Source organism: Gracilinanus agilis, chromosome 5 (assembly GCF_016433145.1).
Source record: "Gracilinanus agilis isolate LMUSP501 chromosome 5, AgileGrace, whole genome shotgun sequence".
Lineage (NCBI taxonomy): Eukaryota > Metazoa > Chordata > Mammalia > Didelphimorphia > Didelphidae > Gracilinanus > Gracilinanus agilis.
Genome location: NC_058134.1, coordinates 298,173,633 through 298,197,035, shown reverse-complemented (window position 1 = coordinate 298,197,035; position 23,403 = coordinate 298,173,633). Strand labels below are relative to the sequence as shown.

Genomic DNA, 23,403 nt, shown 5'->3' with positions numbered 1-23,403 from the left:
ATGGCAAGAAGAGGTTATCCTCAAGTTCACAGATGTCTCCATTGTCCATCTCTGTAAAGAAAAAGAAAATAGTTTGTCCTGTGACAATCACAAGATCTCTCTCTCGCTCGCTCCCTTTCTCCCTCTCCCTCTCCCTCTCCCTTTCTGTGTCTCTGTCTCTGTCTCTCTGTTGTCTCTCTCTTTCTGTCTGTCTCTCTCTCTCTCTCTCTCTCTCTCTCTCTCTCTCTCTCTCACTCACTCACTCACTCATTCATTTGGTTATTGCAGGAATGACTTCAAGAGTTGTCCTTAATCTGCTGTTCCTTCACCTGGAAAATGATCATCTATCTGAGAGCCAGTGTGATTTGACAACTTCTGGAGAAATGTCAAGGGCAGAACAAAGGTCTATATACAATATTTATCAATCTGACCAAGGCCTTTGATACTATCAGTTATGAGAGCTTGTGGAAAAGCATGGCAAAATTTGGTTGCCTAGAGAAATTCATCAGTACAGTATGCCAGCCCTGCTTGCACAGATTCTAGATAATCAATGATGCTCTGGTGCTTTCTCAGGCACCAGCAGAGTGAATCAAGGTTGTGTGCTTGTTCCCACACTTTTTAGCATGATTTTTCAGCATTTGTTGTTTAATGCCTTTAGTAAGGAAGAAAATGGCATCAAGATGAGTAACTGCATTAATGGTAAACTACTTAACTTAAAAGGGTATAAAATCCACGAGGGAGTGTTGGTGTGCAACTTTTTATTTTCAGATGATTGTGTACTCAGGGCAGCCTCTGAGGCTGTGATACATCAGAGTTTGGATTGGTTTCATGTACTCTATGTAACAATTTTCTAATCAATGGGTATCTTCTTGGTTTCCATTTCTCTGTATAATTGCCTCAGGTAGAATTTAGATTTAAGTCTTCCTAGCTCCAAAACTATGTCCTTTGTCTTTTAGCTGAACGTACTGGCACAAAAAGTGTCAGTGTTCTGGTGTATATCAGAACATTTGTTTTTGTCAGTGACCTCCTTGGAGAGGTTTTCTAGCAATGTCATCCCTGGATAACACATTTCCCCCACTTCATTTGCTAATTCCATATTGCTTTCTAAAATGGTTAGACTTATTCACAGCTCTACTAATAACTCATTACCATACCTGTTTTTCCCTAGCCCCTCCAACATTGAATATTTCTTTTTTTATCTTTACCAATATGTTGAGTGAAAGGTAAAACTTCAGAGTTGTTATAATATGTGTTTCTCTTTTCATTAGTGACTTGGAACATTCTTTCATATGATTGTTAACAGTTTGCAATTCTTTTGAGAATTGTTTGTATCCTTTGGCCATGTTAATGCACTGCACTATGTCTTCATTAATGTCTTCTTACATGGTGTTTACACCCTACTTCTCTTTCACCCATTATGCATTTCTTTCCACCGAGTTCACCACAATTTCCAATCTTCAAAGGTTATGATGCTCTATTACTTTTGGTCATGAAGTATCATCGAAAGAATACTTGCGTTAAAAATAGAATTCTTTGTCTTGCGATTAATATTGCAATGTAAAAGATTTTTGAGGAACTCAGATTCCTCAAAAAAATCTTTAGAAAAGATCTTAAAAAAAGACCTCAAGAAAAGATTGTAAAAAATACCATACAAAACAATGCGACATAAGAGAAAGACTTGCAAATTCCTTTCTAGTCCAGGACTACACAAGAAGATGGCTAATGGCCGTCTAGACTCTAGGGACAACATATAGGTAAATGTCAGGGAGATGTGGAGTTTGACAGATCTCTAGTAAACAGAGCCTGACCGTATCTATTAGAAGCAGAGGGGAAAATAAAAATAGAAAGAATTTACTGATTACCTTCCGAAAGAAATGTTATAGCCAAATTCAGACCGTTGAAGTCAAAGAAAAATTAGTGTAATCATCCAGAAAGAAAAAAAATTCAAGTTCTAAGAAACCATAGCCAGGAATTCATAAGACTACTATAAATCTATAATGATTATAATGGACAGGATATTTAAAAGTCCTAGCCATTGTTAGATTATAATTTCAGACAATGGATTCCTCTTTCTAAAATAGATAACATTTTGGAGAATTTTGAAGATGTCTTACAATAAATTTTGAAATTGCTTTGAACGTAAAGAAATTCACATGAAATAGGACATAAAATATCCATATATCCCCATAAAATAGATGTGAGTCAAGAGGTCAGGGGAGAGGCTAGGACTGGATATCCTGTAGACATCTTAAACTCAAACTTTAACTATAACCTTAATTGACCTCTCTCCCCACAAAACTTTTTCCACTTCTGAATTTTCCTACTGCTCTCAAGGATACCAACATCCTTCCAGTCACCCAGGATGGAAACCTAGGTGTCATTCTTGACTTCTAAATGTCTTTTACCCCACTCCATATCTGTTGCCAATCATGGATGCCATCTTTTTTCTTCTGACACTGTAAGGTTTGGACTATTTTAAAAGCCTGCTGTTTGGTCTCCCTGTCTTAAGTCTTTTCCCTGGTCCAGGCTGTTTTCCAATAACCTATCAATATTATCTTCCAAGTTGTTGTTTAGTTGTTTCAATCTTTTAGTGACCCCATTTGAGATTTTCTTGGCAAAGATACTAGAGCGGTTCACCATTTCTTTCTCCAGATCATTTGACAGATGAGAAAACTGAGTCAAACAGAGTTAAGTGTCTTTGCCAGGGCACACAGCTAATAAGTATCTGAATCCAGAGTTGAGCTCAGGTCATCCTGACCCAAGTCCAGCATTCTATCCATTGTGTCACCTGGCTGCTCTTTTGATTCTAGTGCTTTCCCTCTACTGATTATCTCCAATTTAGCCTGTATATATTTTATCCATACAGTTATTTGTTTGCCATCTCCTCCACTAGACTCTCAGTTCCTTGAGATCAAGGATTATCCTTTGCCTTTCTATCCCCAATACTTAGCATAGTGCCTGGCACATAGCAGGAGCTTAATAAATGCTTATTGACTAACTACAATATAACTTATATAATATATATGTATATTTATTTATATATATTTACATATAACCTAATTTCTTTTTGCTCTGTGAGGAACTTTTTTTTCAGAATGAATAGTAAACCTATAGAAGAATGGTTGTAAAAATAAATACAAGCTGGGGCAGCTGGGTAGCTCAGTGGATTGAGAGCCAAGCCTAGAGACCAGAGGTCCTAGGTTCAAATCCGGCCTCAGACACTTCCCAGCTGTGTGACCCTGGGCAAGTCACTTGACCCCCATTGCCTACCCTTACCACTCTTCCACCTATAAGTCAATACACAGAAGTTAAGGGTTTAAAATTTAAAAAAAAAGTAAAAAAAAATAAAAAAATAAAAAAATAAAAATAAATACAAGCTGTATAGTCTTTAATCCTCAAAATCATTTTTATTAGAGGTGATTGAATCTAATATTTAAATATTTTAAAACATATTAGATAATAGGAATGCCATAATTTTTTGAATTTGAAAGACTTTTTAAATTTTTCAGACCTTTTTGAGGAAATAGCAAATAAGAGAGTTTGCACAACAATCCAAGTTCATAACTGTATTTAATAAGGAATTTGTCTGTCTCCAAGAGGCTCATTTAATCAGTTTGTTTCTGAAAATGGCATTTATTCAATTGCCTGAAGTGCCTATACTTTTGTTTTCAAGGCAGCATCTGTTTTCAGTTTATAAAAATGTGCCATGAAATGATAGACATGAAGTCTAAAAGTTTTGCTAAATTGACAGACTAACAAATTCTTGATTGTTTGTTAAAAGAAAAATATGGTGTGGATATCGCATGTCATCTAATTAGAGCCATGAAAATATGACTGATGCAAATATTTTTACTTAACATATGGAGAAATATTCCCACCATTGCACGAATGAGGATAAAGTACCTCCCTATAAAGCCACAAATGTTGATAATGGAAGCTTGCGCCTTTGGAATGAGATCCAGTTTCTCCTTGGTTATATACTCAGATGAAATATTCATTGTGGTTTGGAAATGACAGTATCTTTTCTTCCAATATCAAGTGATTTGATGGTTTTTCAAAAGGGATTCATGACATTTTTTTAATGATTCTCAAATTGGAAATACTGTGTGCAGTTAATTGATTGGCTTGGTTGAGTGGAGTCTACAGATCTGTCAGTCTATGTTGTTTGCCTATCTGTCTATCTCTATGTTTATATGTGTGTTTGTGTGTATATAATCTGTATAAACTATATAGAAACTCTATCTACCTGCACAACCAATTACATTATTTAGATTGGTTAAGTCCAGGTTTGTCTATAAGATAACCCAAAACAAGTTTAATTAATTAATTCCTAAACAGACCTTATATATCCTCTAATCTTCTTTATTGTTTTACATGAGAAAACTAAGGCTCAAAGTAGGTTAAGTGACTGAGTTAAAATCCCAGAAATTCTTGAGCAAAGACAGAATTTGAGCCCAGTTCCTTTGACTCCAAATCAAGCCCCCTTTGATTATACCATGCTGCCCTCCCCAAGTTATTTCTAGGCTTCGTAAATTCATTAATTATAGTATCCAAATAAGTAAATCATTAAAAATTATGAAGAATTCTAAAATAACATTCCAAGACCGTTTGTGCATGAATGAATCGTTCGTTCTCATCGCCGACAAATATCGTAATGTTCTATTTGGAATTCCTCTAACATGGCTTTCTCAGCCTTCTCCTTTGCTTAAAAATTTTTTTTGCAGTTTAAAAATCCCCAGAAAACTTTCTCGGGTTAACTGAAAGGGAAGTAAGAAATTGCTATTAGTTTATTACTGCCTAAACATTCAGCTTCATATATACCTCATCCCATGACATGTATGGTACACCTTTGCATGTCAACAATTTCGTTGCTTTCAGTTCTAATTTATTTGATCCAAGAATGGACATACATCTTTTAGTAAATGGATAGCAAGTCTTGTATGATGTCTTCTCTGTGTTGTTTAGCTTATTCTGAAAGCTTCCAGAATGTAGTGACTACCTTCACTTTTTTTAACTGCTGGCACATGGCACAATACCATGCCTTGAAAGGTGCTTCATAAATCAGCAGTTGGGTGGCTCAGAGGATAGAACATGGGTCTTGGAGTTTGGAGAATCTGACTCCAAGTCCTACCTCAGATACTCTCTGTACAACCCTTGTGTATTAACATCAATACCTTGGTTTCTTCATTTATAAAATGGGAATAGTAGCGACTAGCTTACATCGGTGTTAAATGAGTTGTGTTTTTGTAAAGCATTATATAAGTTCTACCTATTATTAGAAAAGGCTTTGGATGGTTATTATGCAAAGAATCCATTCTAGTTTTCTGAAGGAGTAGAAATTCATTCTTATATCAAACCCAAATCTGCTGAGGACGGCTTTTATTTCTCATGAGTTTTTCTCGGAGATTAAGTGTTCTATAAAATGTTGTTTCTTGCTGCATTTACACATGGGGTATATAAGTGCTTAGGAAACACTTTAGATCTCCTTGCCAAGAAGACTAAGGTGGCCTAAGAGGACAACATTGGTTTAGAATTCATTCATAAAATATTTGTAAGAAGATGACTGAATATCATTCGGCTTGGAACGAAAGCCAACTCAGCCAAATGTTCTTGAAAAATTATATACTGAACCTGGAAGGAGGTTGACAAATGCAGAGTAGATTAGCTTTTTCAACATTAATATAGTTAAGTCAAAAAACAAGCATTTTATTAAGTACCTACTATGTGCCAGATACTTTGCTAAGCTCTCTATGGTACTTTAGGAGATGAAATTGAGAAGGGCCACTGGACCCTTACTAAAGCTTAACATGTTTAATGGGTCTAATGCAGGGATGGGTGAACTTTTTAAAGAGGGGACCAAAAGAAAGGAAATGCTCATCTGTCAGTCTGTTTCTAAGGCAACTCTTTCGAAGTTTCATTCTATCATATCCTACTCCTTGTATTCATCAGATTAGGAATAATGTCATGCAGCCAATTAGAACATTTCAGGGGGCCGCATGTGGCCTGCTGCCCCTAGTTTGCCCATCACTGGTCTAATAGAAACCAATTTAGAAGGAATGAGTCAAAATTGTAGAGATAGATTTAGGCTATCGTAAGGAAAAATTTCCTAGTAATTAGAGACATACCAAAGAAGAATAGTCTCCCTCAGGAACGATTAGGTTCACCTTTACTAGAGGTCTTTAAGCAAAAGTTAGGTGATGACTTGCTTGGAAGCCTATAGAAGGAATTCTTGTTTAAGGACAAGGTGAACTAAATAAACTCTGAGGAACTTTCCAACTCTGAGATTCTGTGAATCCAGCCAAATCTATAGAAATCTGATTAAAATGAAATGACAAGGAGATTCAAGGGAATGCATAGTGACATCAGCATCTACGGACCCCTAAACTTACATTCTTATAAAATCTGTGTGACAATATACTAAGAATATATTATAACAGAAGGTAAAATTATTCCGACGATCAGTATATAATATCTCATTTGTTCCTTACAACAACCCTGTGAGATAGGAGTTCCTGGAGTTCCTGGAGGGCAGAGACTATTCTTTTGCCTACATATATATGTGTGTGTATGTATATGTGTATATATATACACACATATATATACATGTATGTATATATGTACATATATACACACATATATATATAAATATATATATATATATAGAGAGAGATATACACACATATGTGTATGTATGTATATGTAATTTTCTTAGCACAATGTTAGCACATAGTATATAAATGTTTGTGGACTAACAAAAAAATCATAGTTTAAATGTCTTAGGAATGAATGTAAACATACAAAGAAAAATTAAAGTTTCCAAACTGGTTGCCACTCAAATAGCCTGGAAGGGAAGCTGGAAATGGGAAGTAAATGATCAGGCCAATAATAGGAAGGCGTGCCCTCCGTCCTTGAACTCTATCCACGCGGGTGAAAAGTCAAACAAAAGTATTGTGAAACGTTTTGTCCATCTTCTCCTGGCCCATCATCGTTTTATGCTCGGGCCTTTGCACCCTCATTCACTGAATCATCAAAGCTTGTTACTACCAAAGCCAAGAGGCATTCTCTTTCTCTGACTATCTAGACAAGGCGGCTCTGCCTGCTGCTCCCGCCACGGTGCCAGGATGGTTCCCTGGCTTCTCCCTACCAAAATCCTGTTCCATTTCTAAGACAGAGTCTGACAGTTGGGGACAAGATGAATATCGGGTGAGTTCCCACGCTTTGGACCAGCCAGCAGAGCTTTTAGTTTCCACAAAGCTTTCTTATTCCCAAAAGCAGAGTTAGCAAAATCAGCACAAGCAAACTGGAAATCTGAAAGTATGGTAGATATTGGGGCAGCTAATAGAGCACCAGGCCTAGAGTTAGGATGGATAAATCTGCCTAGCTGTGTGACCCTGGAGAAGTCACTCTAGTTATCTTGCCTTTACTGTTCTTCTACGTTAGAACTGATTTTAAGACAGTGAGGGTTAAAAATTTTTTTAATTAAAAAAAAAGTATATAGGATGTTCCAAAAGTCTCAGTGCACTTTAAAGCTTTAATAGCTGGAAACATCAAGATTTAAAATAGGAAGGATGATTATTCTAGCATCCCAGATAATGATATCATGATGCCATTCATAGCAAATATTCATCAACAATACATAGTCAATCAACAAGAATTTATTCAGCTCCTAATATGATCCAGGTACTGGGTTAGGGGCTGAGAATACAAATGACAAAATTAAACCAATCCCTACAAAAAAACAATAACACAATGCAAAGCATCCTTTGACAGATATTTTTCAGTGACTAATGCCTAAATTATATGCAGGGCATGATCCAAGCCCACATCACTTCAGGACAAGTATATCCATTATTCCCAAGCAAGCAAAAAAAACACACACACACACACACACACACACACACACACACACACACACAGACTAGCACTAACAGTCTCAATAAACCTGCAAAATAAGAAAATCTACAAAAGCTCCCATGTGCACACAAACATACAAACAATACATAATAAGTAGGTGTCAGGCAGTCATTATAGGCACAGCACTTTGGTTACCAAACACACACAGCAAAACAAAGAAACACAGCATTGTTAAAATATCCACATAGGCATAAGCTTGCAATTACATGCAAGGCACATGTTCAAGTAAGTAAACCTTTCTCCAGTTTTCCCTGTAACGACCCAAGTTCATTTGTTTGCTTGCAGGCTGGATAGACCAAGCTCTCTTGTGACCTCCTGATCTTTATGTCCTGAGCTAGTTGGGGAATGATCATGATCATGATCATATTTAAAAGTTTGCATACTTAAATCTGAACTTGTTGAGTATTTCTAAGCCAATTCTATGTGGGAAAGGCATTGCCTCTGGATTCAGTCTTCTTTCCCTGTCTACACTATGATTCTCCTTTGTGATGATATGGGAAACTTAGACATATTTATAGGCAGGAGAGAAGCATTGTTATATTTACAACAAAAATCAGCAACCAGAGTTAGAAAGAGAAATTCCACTTAAAATCACTCTAGACAATATAAAATATTTGGGAATCTATCTGTCCAGACAAACGCAGGAATTATATGAACACAATGGCAAAATACTTTCCACACAAATAAAACTAGATCTAAACGATTGGAAGAACATTAATTGCTTGAGGGCAACTGGGTGGGATCCCTGGATTGAGAGCCAGGCCTAGAGATCAAATCTGGCCTCAGACTCTTCCTAGCTATGTGACCCTGGGCAAGTCACTTAACCTGCCATTGCCTAGCCCTTACCACTTAGTATTGATTCTAAGACAGAAGGTAAGAGTTTAAAAAAAAAATTAATTGCTCATGGGTAGGATAAGCTATATATAATATATAATACGTATAATAAAAATGACAATCCTACCTAAGTTAATTACTTATTCAGAGCCATATCTATCAAAATACAAAAAAAAAATCTATTCTAGAAAGTTAGTAAAAATAATAACAAAATTCATCTGTAAGAAAAAAGATCAAGAATTTCAAGGGAACTAATGGAAAAAATGTAAAGGATGGAGGCCTAGCAGTATCAGATCTTAAACTGTACTACAAAGCAGTGATCATCAAAACAATCTGGTGCTGGCTAAGAGATAGAAGGATGAATCAATTGAATAGACTCGGTGGCGGGGCGGGGGGTGGGGGAGGGGGAGATAACCTCAGCAATCTTGTGTTTGATAAACCCAAATAACCCAGCTTTTAGGATAAGAACCCAACTATTTGACAAAAACTACTGGGAAAATTGGGAAAGAGTATGGCAAAAATTAGGTTTAAATCAGTATCTCATACCCTATACCATAATATGGTCAAAATGGGTATATGATTTAAACATAAAAAATGCTATTATAAGTAAATTTGGTGAACATGGAATAGTATACCTGTCAGATATATGAGGAAGGAAAGAATTTAAGGCCAAGCAAGAAACAGAGAATATTAAAAGATATGAAATGAATAATTTTTATTATATTAAATTTAAAAGGTTTTATATAAACAAAACCAATGCAACCAAAGTTAGAAGGAATGCATCAAACTGGGGGGGAAATATATAATAAAATTCTCTGACAAAGGTCTAATTTCTCAAATATACAAAGAACTAAGTCAAATTTATAAGAAATCAAATCATTCCTGAACTGACAAGAGGTTAAGGAATATGAATAGTCAGTTTTCAAATGAAATAAACAGAACTATCAATCATCATATAAAAATGTTTTAGGGTGGGAGGGAGGGAAGGAACATGAATCATGTAACCATGGAAACATTTTCTTAATCAATAAAATAAAATAAAAATACTTTCAATAAATTAAAAAATGTTCTAAATCCCCTTTGATTAGAGAAATGCAAATCAAAACAATTCTGAGGTACCACCTTACACCAAGCAGAGTGGCCAATATGACAGTAAAGGAAAATAATAAATGTTGGAGGGGATGTGGCAAAATTGGGACATAAATGCATTGCTGGTGGAATTGTGAATTGATCCAATCATTCTGGAAGGCAATTTGAAATCATACCCAAAGGGCTTTAAAAGAATGCATAGCCTTTGATCCAGTAATACCACTACTGGGTTTGTTTTCCAAAGGGATGAAAAAAAAATGGGAAAGGTTCTGTTTGTACAAAAATATTTATAGCTGTACTTTTTGTGGTGGCAAAAAATTGGAAAATAAGGGGATGTCCCTCAATTGAGGAATGGCTAAACAAATTATGGTAGATCTACATGAACTGATGCGGAGTGAAATAAGCAGAACCAGGAGAACATTATACACAATTGCTGAAACACTGTGCGATGATCAAATGTAATAGACTTTGCTACTAAAAGCAATGCAGTGATCTGGGACAACTCTGAGGGACTTGTTAAAAAGAACACTATCCACATCTAGAGAAAGAACTGTGGGAGTAGAAATCCGGAAGAAAACATATGATTTATCACTTGGTTTGGGGTTTGGGTTTTTAAAGATTACTCTATTACAAAAATGGATTTATTTACTCTATTACAGAACTATGAAAATAGGATTTGAGTGATAATATATGTATAACCCAGTGAAATTGCTTGGCAACTCCAGGCGGGGGCTGGGAAGAAGGGATGGAGACAACAAGAATCATGTAACCATGGAAAAAATGAAAATTAAACAAATAATGTTGCCATCATTCTCTTTAGCTATACTAAAAATAGGTGAGTTGACCTTTCTCTCACACAATTTGGTGTGGTGTAACTTTTCCATCTTTCTTTGAACGTCTGTATCCTTTAGATACCATTCTCAGCAAAACTCATTCTCCCTGTTGAAGTACTTGACAAAGAACTTGAGCAGCATACCATCATTTAACTGTCAGAGCTCTTCTTAGATGAAGTCACAGTTGGTAGGCTGCTTTCAGCCTCTCAACCAGTAGATATACTGCTTGTGAATACATTCTTTCCCTCTTCTGAAACTCTAAAGCACAGAGTGGATAAGTATAGATATCAACAAAACATTAGCATATATAGAGTAAGCCTATGATATCATTCCTGGTGGAGTAGTCCACATGTATTAGAAATGCCACTTGTTGCTTGTACTTAGATTTTTGCTCTAGTCTCAAAGTTCCTAACACAGTTTGGAAATGTAATAAAGGAAAAAAAAGGTTAATAGCCTAATATGAGGCTTATATTAGAGGGTACTGGGTGGTATCAGTTGAGTCTTTTAGGCAGGGAGGCTATCTCTTTAGTACAGGATGATTTAGGTCAGCCAGAGATTATGTGGGTCTGGCTGAAAGGTTTTAGTCAGCCTCCCTGTTGTTACTAGGCTCCCTTGAGGGGAGGAGTAAAGAGCCCCTCCCTTCTGAAGAGAAATTCCTAGCCTACAGGAAGTAAAACCTGGTTCACTTCCTGACCAAGATGGATGCCTGGTTTAGCCCTCAGGAAATAAAGGAAAGTTATCTTTCCCTCTTCAGTCTAACCCTAGTTGTTGGTATAATGAATCACCAGAAGCTCTTTGAATAAAGGCCAAAGGGGTTTATTAAAGCCAAGGGTAAGCTGAGGGAAGAGGGTTAAGATCAGGGAAACTAATTGCTAAGGGTGAAGCCAGTGCTGGGGGAGGGTCACAGATGGTAGGGTCTGGCTGAGGGAACCAGCCCCTCAGCCATGGATAAATTTCACTGCCCTGAAGTAGAAGGGTTGAGCAGATTAGCAGATGAGGGTGGTGGCTTGGTTTAAGGTTGTCCCTGCCTGCCTAAAGAAGCTAATTTCCACAATCTCCACCCCACAAAATTCCCTCCTCCTAGGGCCCAATGGAGAGATCCAGGGGATAGCAGGATGTCAAGGGAGAGGTCAAGGGAAATCAGCCAAAAGCCCCACAGTTGATTCTGCAGGAATATTTATAGTCCCAGCTCCAATGGTTTTTGGCCGTGAGACCACCAGCTGGCTAGGTCAACGTTTCGTTTCCTCAACTGTCAGGGTTGTTTCTGTTAGTTTTGCAAATGCAAGAGATTCTTGCAGTAACCCTGCATTATACAATGTATGATTGAAATTCTTGAATATTATCACTTTCCTCAGATTTTTTATTCCTTCCCAGATTAGCATTTATTTGAATAGCTTGCTTTCAAAATTTCTTTCATAGTTATGATCCTAGAAGGTAATCTAAATTTATATTGATAAATGAAAAATATGTCTCCCATGTCCCTTTTACAATTATGGAAGTTCTCTGACTATTCATTGGATAATACTGAATATTTGAAAAAAATGATCATTTACCCTTATGATATGACTTATGTCCTTACTCTTTCTTTCCTGATATAAAAGTCAGTGTAGACAAGTTTTGAAGGTTTGTTAGGCTTGCATTCTCTAATTATACAGCATGTTTTATTAGCACTTTTCTTTTAAAAACATTGGACACAAGTCTCACATTTATTAGCTACATCTGCTGCCATTCTGGGGTAGTAAATCTGTTTGTTACTAGTTGCCGTGTTCTTGACCATATGTCCAGAATCATTATGTACTTCCATAGCCAAAGAATTACATTAGCTGCACCACTTTTCTTTTTTTTTTAATAGTTTTTTTTTAATTTTTTTTAAACTCCTAACTTCTGTGTATTGGCTCCTAGGTGGAAGAGTGGTAAGGGTGGGCAATGGGGGTCAAGTGACTTGCCCAGGGTTATACAGCTGGGAAGTGTCTGAGGCCGGATTTGAACCTAGGACCTCCTGTCTCTAGGCCTGACTCTCAATCCACTGAGCTACCCAGCTGCCCGCTGCTGCACCACTTTTCCTAGTAATATGAGTAACAACAGCTATAGTCTTTTGTATTGCTTATATATCTAACTTTGTTTCAATAGTCAAGTGTCTGCTAATAAACAAAACTTGAATCTTTCATCATTACTTTATTGCTTCTTGTTTTGTGTCACTTTTCAGTCCTCGATACTAAAAAAACAGAAGGTGTCAAACCCAAAAGGCTAATAGAACTCAGTGGATAGATGTAGTTTCCACTTAAAGAACTCCCGAAATACCCAGCTGTGATCTCCAGGTATTCTAGTCCCCTGTTAATGAGAGTAAAGCAGAAACACTTTCTCTCATTGAGCCAGTACTGCAAAACGCCTTGGAGACAATGTTATATAAAATCAGTATCTCTATTTATTCAAAGAGAGGTTACAAACTGAGGATTAGAACAAGGTGTCCCTGACTCTAAAGGATCTAGCTATCCAACCCACCACAGTCTACATCCCTCACAAGAGGGAGTCTTCTGGTCTTCAAACTAAGCTATCAGTTCCCTATTTCTACCTAAGTGTTACCCAAAAAAGACTAGCTAAGCTGCCTATCTACGACCCTCAGTAGTTGGTTTGGTTGAGTTCAAAAGCTGACTCCAAAACCTGCTATGATTGTTCTCAAAATAGCTAAGTACAACCCTACTGAGTCTGAACCCTGAGGTAAAACCTCAAAGCCAACCTGACAGAATTTTAGACAAAACCTTCTGGAAAGTTGATTAAAAAAACCCACAGCAGGTATAGCCAGATCCTTTGCTAGATGTTCTCCAGTCAGAGAACCTCCCAAAATGAATTTAGGGTTTTTCCTTTTCCACAGACAGGCTGAGGTAGCCAAGCTCTGGCAAACCCGCCTTTCCTCCTCCCTTCAGGACAGGAAAATTTTCGCCACCCCCCCAGGAAGTCACTCACTCTAACAGTTGTCCCTTCCAAACTGTTCCTCCTCTGCCCTCTGCCTGCTAAAATCCATTTTCTAGAGTTCCTATCATGTGCCTTAAAGATAACCTTCCAATTCTCTTAAATTTTATCCTTATCTCCATCCTTTTCCCATTACAATACCAGTCACTCACAGAAAACTGTGCCAAAGAATACAGTTGATATTTGGAAGTCCAAAGCTCTCAGCTACATTTCTACTTCTTTTTGGCCTACCATGCTGGGTGCTAAATGATAGCCTTAATTCCTTCCATAAATATGAATATAGTTTCAAAGTCATGTGGCCTTAAGGACAGAGCATCTACATGGACATTAGTTTTCCTTATCTAGTAATGTTGATTGAATTCATAAAATCTTTGAATTGAGGAGACAATCCACTTCAAAACCAAGAATTTAAGTTTTTGTATGAAATAACAAGTTTTACTATCCTGAAATTCTCTGCTTTAAGTTTTTTGTTTAAATGTCTTAAAATGAAGGTAAACATTCGTGAAAAAAACCAAAAATTCCAAAAACTACTCCCAACTCAAATATCTAGAATAGACAATGGACGTGGGAGATGTATTAAACAGAATTAAACAGGAAAAAAAACTCCCCCACCCACCCACTCCATGGACAGAGTGGGAAAGGAGGTGTAGTGGCTTCAGTTTTGTGTGTTTCAATTGCCCCACAGCTCATTATCATTGTATACTTGCATTCTCACTCCTCTCTGCAAATACCTTCATGGGATCCTATAGGAAGCAGCTCTAGTGATCATTTGTGCTGTTGTGACTTCACCACAAACATACCTGTGATTGCTCCTCTAATGTCTTCCTTTCAGAAGCCTGTTCAAGTTCATAGGCAGGAGCCAGAACATCAAAACATTGGGAATGCTCAGTAAATCACCCTATCCTCAACTAGCAACTATGTTCTTCTTGGGCTCCTCAAGGTTTCCATGTCAGTGCCCTTATGGAAAGTCTGAAAATGAGGATTACGTATTTTTTTGATTTGTTTAAATATATCCATGTTTCCCCCAAGCAGAATATTCATTCCTTAAAAGGAGGAACTATTTCATTTTAGTCTTTGTTTCTCCAGTGGCTAGCACACTGGCACCTAGTGAGCTCTTAAGAAATACTCATTGAGATACTTGTAAAACCCAGTGGAATTGTGTGTCGGCTAAGGGGGCGTAGGGGAGTTTGGGGGAGAGGGAAAGAACATGAAACATGTAACTAGGGGAAAATATTCAAAATTAAAATTAAATAATTATTTAAAAAAGAAATACTCATTGAATTGAAGCAGAGTAGCCATTGTAATTCAAAGATTTTATATATGTGCACATATGTAATTTATAGCATTAGTGTTATATATAACTATATTTAAATAATATACTTTAAATTTATATCCAAATTTAACATATACATGTATAAATATATAAAAAGATATACTTCATGTATAAATTATACATTTATTTTATTTACATAAATGTATATAAATATATTTTCACATCATTTCCATTTGCCATTCTATCTTTTCTTCCTCTTTTGTCCAAGTAGCTATTCCTCTAATCTATTGGTCTGTCAAGCGGCAAGCATTTATTAAGCACATACTTTGTGTCAGGAATTATGCTAAATATTAAAAATATGAAGGCAAAAATGAAATAGTTCTTGCTCTCAAGGAATTAATCATCTAAGTGGGGGTAGGTAGTATGACACAATATATACATTTTTGTTACATACTACATGACTTCATTTTACCTGAACTCAATGCATGTGAATTCTGCCATACTTGATTGGCAATCAAAAAAATAGAAAAATTTATAAAATAAATTCAAATTATGTGCTAAATTCCCACTATTTCCACAAGCAGCATAAAGCCTCACAGCAGTCACAGTCATACTTGGCTCTGAGAAACATTACATTGTCTTGCACCAAACATGAGTTCCCTCTTTGGTCTTCGTCTGGAGTTCTCACTTGTAACAAGCTGTGTCCAAGCCAGAGCTATGCTTCTCTTTGTTTTAGTAACATTTATTTAGTCATTAATAATGGAGTAGTTATGCTGGTAGCTCTGATAAGCCTAAGGAAAGTCATAAAGTGCCTCGGCATGTTCATATAAGAAATACTTATTAAATAATGGGCTTTTCTATTATGTACAATTTTCAACTTATGCACAAGATCTTAGAACATATTGATCATATAAAACAAGGTCCTGGGGGCAGCTGGGTAGCTCAGTGGATTGAGAGTCGGGCCTAGAGATGGGAGGTCCTGGGTTCAAATCTGACCTCAGACACTTCCCAGCTGTGTGACCCTGGGCAAGTCACTTGACCCCCATTGCCCACCCTTACCACTCTTCCACCAAGGAGCCAATACACAGAAGTTAAGGGTTTTAAAAAAACAAGGTCCTACAGTATATACAAAATAGATACAAACTAAAGATCATGAAATGCTTCATAGCTGCAGAAAATGATATGAGCTAAAGGAAACTAGGGAATCAGACAGTCAAAAGAGAGGAGGGAATTCATTCTAGACCAGTGTCACAGGAGGTGCAAAAGCATTGTGAGGTACACATTTACTGAATTATGTATAAAGCAGAATAATACATAAGGTTGAAAAGGTAGATGGGGAGAGGTTGTGAAGGCCTTTAAATAAATAGAGCATCTTATATTTGAACTTGGAAATAATAGGGGGCCAACAGGGAGCCACTTAAGTGGGAAGATGGCATGGTCAGACATGAACTTTAGGAGAATTACTATAGCACTCATAACTTGTAATAAAGAATTTTTTTAAGAGGGAGAAAAGGCAGTTCATCACAACCACCACATCAGCTAATTCTGAGAGCATCTGTAACATTCCACTGCCATTCTCCACCACCTTGGCAAAAATAAAAATGCAAAGAAGGGAGGATAAATACATTTCATCATTTGTTCTTCAGGTCCAAGCTTCTCACTGTTTAGTTTCATTTTTGTTATTTGCATTGCTGTGGTCATTGTTTATATTGCTTTCTTTGTTGTGCTTACTTTACTTTTTATAATTTCATATAAATAATCTTTCCTATTTTTATTTAAAATGGTCATAACCATAATTCCTTGTATGCCACCATTTGTTTAACCATCTTCTGATCATTGGAGATTGATTTTTGTTTGTTTCTTTGTTTGAAATCCTTACCTTCCATTTTGTAATCAATACTCTGTATTGATTCCAAGGCAGAAGAATGGTAAGGGCTAAGCAATGGGGGTCAAGTGACTTGCCCAGGGTCACACAGCTAGGAAGTGTCTGAGGCCAGATTTGAACCTAGGACCTCCCATCTCTAGGGCTGGCTCTCAATCCACTGAGCTGCCCCCACGAGATTGATTTTTAAAAGGTTTTATTATGTCTCATTTTTTGCAACACAAACATTTCCCAACCCATCACCTCATAGTCCTCCAATATTACAAAGCCAGTAAAGAAAAATAAAACAATGTAATACCTTTATAACTACACATGCAATATTCAGCCCCTCTAGTCTCCACATCTCTACTGAAAGAAAGATAATATATTTTATCATCCCTGGAATGGCGATTTCTAATACATCCAAATAAACTGTTAAGAGCTTTAATAGTGATATTAAATGCCTAGAATCACACTCAAAATAAAATTGGTAGTTGCTGCAGACTTTCGTTTCTAACCCTTACCCTAAATTCTAACCCTAACTTCGTTTCTAACGCTAACATTATATGCCTCTTGTAATGCCTGTTTCTTTGGTAATTTACTGATCCCACACTCTTCTATATTTCATAAATATGATAGTACAATCATCAAACAGAGGTTAAATGACTTGCCCAAAGTCACACAACTGATAAGTATCTGAGGCAGGATTTGAAATCAAATATTGCTGATTCCAGACGCAGCCCTGTACCCACTAAGCCACCTTCCTGCCTTCATCTTAGCATCTTAGGAAGAGGTGCCTTCCTCTTCAGGAAGATCGTTTTCTATGGTGACGACCATGAGAGCATTTTATAACCTTTAACTTGGAAAATATGTGTTTATTTAAATCTTGTATTAGTAAAGTTGGTCTTAAATGAGGTTTCAATTTTCACAAGAGTCTATCTTTTTAAACCTTGAATGTGCTTTAGGCTTAGCCTACAATACTGAGATCAGAAATGGCTTCTCTTTCAGGATATTAAATTTAAAAAGAATTAGGCTAGGCTCCTGAGTAAAAGGTTGAATAGCCTTTAGAGCCTTCAGAACAGGGAACTCTCATGGCCCTACTTTAGGGAGAACACTTTGGAATATATATGCAGGATAGATAGGAGAAGGGAGAGACATGAGGCAAGAAGGCCCACCAAGAGGCTATTGCAATTGTATAGACAAGTTTCTGAAACAGAATGATCATTGTGAATGGAGAAGAATTAAATGCAAGGGATTATCGTGAAGGTAAAAGCAACAGAAACTGACAATTAATTAGAAAATGACTCATGGTTTTATTTCATTTCCATTAAATATGATTTTTTTAAAAACAGAAGCATTCAGTGTTTGAGAGGCTATAGAAGGACAGATGCTATGCTATACTGTGATTGGATGCAACTATTTTGGAAAACAATTTGAAATTATGCAAATTTTTTTTGAAATTTTAATTAGAATCATTAAACTTCATATTCTTCAACCCAGTTATTCCATTATTGAACATCTAGCTCAGGGAGTTTAATGACAGAAAAAAGACACTCTGGAAAACAAAATAATCATAACAGTACTCTTTGTCATGGCAAAAAAATCCCTGGATATAAAAGGGGTTCCCATAAACTGCAGATTAGTTGAACACATTGTAGTATATTCATATAATAGCACATTATTGTACCTTTAAGAAACAACAAAATAATTCAGAAAAATATGAGAAAACAAATAAATGCACAGTGAAGCAGAACCAAGAAAGCAATATTCTCCAAAACTAAAAAGCAACTAAATAATGATAAACTATAATATTTTAAAGCATTGCCTTCTGTCTTAGAATAGATACTAAGTATTGATTCCAAGGCAGAAGAGCAGTAAGGGCTAGGCAATTGGGGTTAAGTGACTTTCCCATGATCATATAGCTAAAAAGTGACTGAAGCCAGATTTGAGCCTAAAACATCCCAACTGTAGGCCTGTCCCTCTCTCCACTGAGCTATCTAGGTGCCCCATGATGAATTATAATTAATAATCTCATCCCTGGAAAACTGAGAAGGATATGTATTTCATTTTTCTAAGTCTAAAACATGGAGATGGTGGATAAGGAATACAATTACATACTGGCAAATGAGGTCAGTATATTGGACAGCTTTGCTTCAGTGGTTTTTCCTTGTTACAAGGAATAGTTCGAGGGAGGCATCTAGGTGATGGCTGGCCTTGGAGTCAGGAAAACCTGGGTTCAAATTGGATCAGTTCAGTTTAGCCTCAGACATTTACTCACTGTGTGATCATAGGTAAGTCACTCGACTTCAATCAGCCTCATCTTTTTCAGCTGTAAAATAAAGAAATAACAGCACCTACCTCCCAGGATTGTTGTGAGCCTAAAATGAGATAATATATATTTTTTAATTTAGATTTTTATTTTGAATATTTTCCCATAGTTACATATTTCATGTTCTTTCCCTCTCCCCCAAACACCCCTAACCCCACCTTAGCCAATGTACAATTCCACCGGGTTTTATGTGTATCATTGATCAAGACCTAATTCCATATTATTGATAGTTGGACTAGAGTTATCTTTTAGTGTCTACATCCCCAATAATATCCCCATCAGTCCATGTGTTCAAGCAGTTGTTTTTCTTCTGTGTTTCTCCTCCCACAGTTCTTCCTCTGAATGTGGCTAGTTTTCTTTCTCATAAGTCCCTCAGCCTTGCTCTGGATCCTTACATTGCTGCTAGTAGAGAAGTCTGTTATGTTCAATTGTACCGCAGTGTATCAGTCTCTGTGTACGATGTTCTCCTGGTTCTGCTCCCTTCATTCTGCATCAATTCCTGGAGGTTGTTCCAGTTCACATGGAATTCCTCCAGTTCATTATTCCTTTCAGCATAATAGTATCCCATCACCAACAGATACCACATTTTGTTCAGCCATTCCCCAATAGAAGGATATTCGTCATTTTCCAATTTTTTGCCACCACAAAAAGCACAGCTATAAACATTTTGTACAAGTCTTTTTCCTTATTATCTCTTTGGGGTATAAAACAAGCAGTGCTATGGCTGGATCACAGGGCAGATAGTCTTTTAAAGCCCTTTGGGCATAGTTCCAAATTGCCATCCAGAGTGGTTGGATCAATTCACAACTCCACCAGCAATGCATTAATGTCCCAATAAAACGAGATAATATGTGTTATAGTAAAATGATACTCCACTCCACTAGATGTAGATGTAGATGGAGTATAGAGAGAGGATGGGATGACACCTCTCTCCTTTATAACAGTTGCCCAGGCAGGATCCTTTAGGTCAATGGATGATATCCCTTTAGGACCCACCTGGGGTTAATTGATATTATTTAATGGGCTCTTTAGCTGGGTAAAGTTGGTATCTGACTGCATCTCTCCCTACCCAAAGAAGCTTTGAATAATCACTTCAGGAAGGTACTTTAAACTTTGATTGTATTTAACAAAGGAGCATAATGGGATTGGATAGAGGTATTGGAGACCCTAATTAAAATGATAATGATGAATCTAAACTGTAGGCAAGTAAAGGAAATAGGATGGTTAGCTTCTCTCTGGCACAGCCTGGCCACAGGCACACCAGAGTAGGCAAACTGCTGTAGATGTTTCAGCTTCTTCTTTGCTAGATGATATGCCTAACCAGTTTGAGATATCCACCCTTTCCACCCTCTTCTTCTTCTCCTGCCCACCCCCGGATCCCTCCCGGCCCTGGGAAACCTAGACAATTAAGATGATTAAATTCCAAATTTCTAGGGGCAGGAGAATCAGAGATGATGGTCTGGGTACAGGTTGTTGATGGTACAGGAACAAACAGGAGGAGCTTGCAGGGTTGAGTTTGCAAGTCTCAATCCCACAAAGACCAGGATCCACTGATCTCAGGTCTCAGGGAAAGAAAAAGAAACCCCTGCCAGGGCTGCCAGGGTGGGTGGTTTTATACCCCCCTTGGACCAACTGCCCTCTCCTGTCCACATGCCTCTCTGGGAACATTCCGACATCCAACTGATCCACCTGTCAATCACAGTGTGAACTGGCTCCCAGAGATTCAATATAACATATGATAAAACAATTTGTGAGCTTTAAGTTATTAAATAAATTCTAGCTGTTATTACTATTATTATTATTCAACGAGGAGAGATAGTTGAGCAAAATTTAATTTTTATTGAAAAACAAAAGGCAAAAATAAACTTTTTTGGTAAAAAGTCATTCATTGATTCAGGCAACAGTTTCCACAAGTGTAAAATTCAAGGTATAAACTACTTGATCACTAAGGTCTCTTCCAATTCTAACATTCTGTGACTTTGTATGTACTAGATACTAGACCCCCATCTAATGCCAACTAAGCGATGTTACTAGTTTTGCTCTTAAAGTCTAAAATTTGTATAGTAATAATAATAATAGTAATAATTATGTTTAAATAGAATTTTAAGATTTGCAATTCATGTTTTGCATATTATCTCATTTGATCTTCATAATACTCCTGTAGGATCCTAGAGGATGCACATATAGAATGTGAACCGAGGTCTTCCTTGTCAAGACTCTTCTATGTTAAGCTTCCAAAAGTCATGATGGAAAAGGACAGATATAAACATTATTGAATATCACAACTCCACTCAAATCTTAATGTTTCTCTGAAGGCCATAGAGATAAAGAACCTTTGGAAATGTCTAATACTTTACTGTAATGTGTAGGGGAATTGTTAATATTAGTTCTTTAGTCTTTGCTAAAAAACAAAATAGATATCTATAAAAACATATAAAAAAGAAATAATTCAAAGTTGTTCTTTCCACCCACCTACCCCTACCCTATCACTAACAGGTCCCAAGGGAAGAAAGAAGAAGCTATTATCTTTTTAAGAGATTCCATCAAATTTGGTCCAGAGTTTGCAGATGCTTATTCAAGCTTAGCTTCACTGTTGGCTGAACAGGTAATCAGTTTCTTTTCCTTTAATTTTTTATTTAGCTGTGATTTCATCCATACTAAATATTAAACAACCCTCTGTCTTCTATTCTTATCTTACTTTTTCTGGTATCTTAACCTTTTTTCTAAGATAAGAGAATTTTTTTCTACTTTGACTATATTGCTGCCATTTGCCTGACAAATGGCTAGCTGGAGAATGCAGAATTGAGGTGACATCAAGCTTTAGTTATATGATTAACTGGTGAATTTCTAAATCAGTTTTATTATGTCTTTTTAAACTTAAGGTGAACATGTTAAATAACTAGATAAAGCTCCAGGATTAATGGTTAGTATGCAAATTCTAGCTACATCCCTAGGGTTTACTGACCAGTGTGTACTTTTCTCTGATATAGAGCTTTCCCATCTGCTGTCTCTTCTTTGATATTGTTGTGAGAAAGATTATTTAGTATCAGTTACATATAGTTTATATGGACCTAGCAGGAAGGGCTGGAGGATTCCAAGATGGAATGAAGGAGCAGGAAGTGGGCTTGTGCTCTGAGAGAGACTCCATTAGTGGTTGGACATAACTGTTGCTAACCCTGGGAGATCTCAGAGTTAGGGAAAAAGTGCGTCCAGATTCCCTGGGATCCTGAGAGGTGAAGGCTTTCAGCAAGTGGACAAGACCTGCAGAGCTGCACCAAGTGGGGAAGTGGTTTGGGATCTAGTGGACAGAATTGCAAGCTCACTCTCCCTACCTGGGTACCTTGGATCACCTGGTGGAGTTGGCTCTTGGCATCCTGTGACCATCCTTGCATTTACCGTGAGACCCCCAAAGCCACCCTCAGTAGCTGAGCTGACCAGACCTGGCTGGAACCAGTTTAGAGGAGCTTCCCTGTGACTTCAGTACTGCTTCCTTTGGGCCCTGCCTGGCTTATGTCAATAGGATAGTGTAGTCCTTCCCTGCTCCCTGTAGTTTGCCCTTAGGTTTCAAGTGTAGAATCCCCTATCCCATCCTTTATTTAGTTACCCTCAATTAAACTGTATAAACTTTTACCTTTGCCTGCTGGTTCCATAGACCCTGGCCTAGGAGGGCTGAGTGACTGTTGGGCCTAACTGCCATTCCTGTGACAGTTAACAGCTTGGCAGTAAACTCTGGTCTCCCTATCCTGGTTGGTCCTGTCTCTCCTTCAACCCAGTGTGAACTCACAAGCCTTTTAGTTACATTTTAATAATAATTAACATCCCTGGTGCCCCACCATTACAATATGTAAATCTTTATCTTCCCCTTCTGCTTTGAGTTTTTACCATCTTGGTGATGTAACAAAGACCTATATAAAAATGCTGAAACTGAGGTTTAGGACCCATTTTTTTTGTATACCATAGATCTATACTGCTGAGCTTACAATAAACTGGTTATTAAAATATTGATAAGTATGTTGGTAAAAGTACTTATTAGCAAATCCTTGGACATTTTTTGTGTCACTTCACATAATTTTATGTCATTTTGTATTGCCTCTGCTTAGAATGGACTGTGCTTCTTACTTCTAAGTCCCTCTAAGACTCAACTCACATGTCACATCTTCCATAAAACCCTCTCTGACCCCATTCCCATCACCTAGCTAAAGGGATAAGTCACTCCAAATTTCCAAGAGCATTTTGCCCCAAGCCCTTCTGTTCTCTCTCTCTCTCTCTCTCTCTCTCTCTCTCTCTCTCTCTCTCTCTCTCTCTCTCTCTCTCTCTCTCT

At 37.2% G+C, this 23,403-nt stretch overlaps 1 protein-coding gene across 1 annotated transcript in view; it reads left to right on the top strand.

Moving 5' to 3' along the window:
• TMTC1 (transmembrane O-mannosyltransferase targeting cadherins 1) overlaps nucleotides 1-23,403 on the top strand; it is a 275,250-nt gene that overhangs the window by 214,808 nt on the left and 37,039 nt on the right. Inside the window, exon 12 of the mRNA XM_044679272.1 lies at nucleotides 21,579-21,687. Coding sequence (XP_044535207.1) covers nucleotides 21,579-21,687 — 109 coding nt within the window. The remainder of the gene's footprint in view (nucleotides 1-21,578; nucleotides 21,688-23,403) is intronic.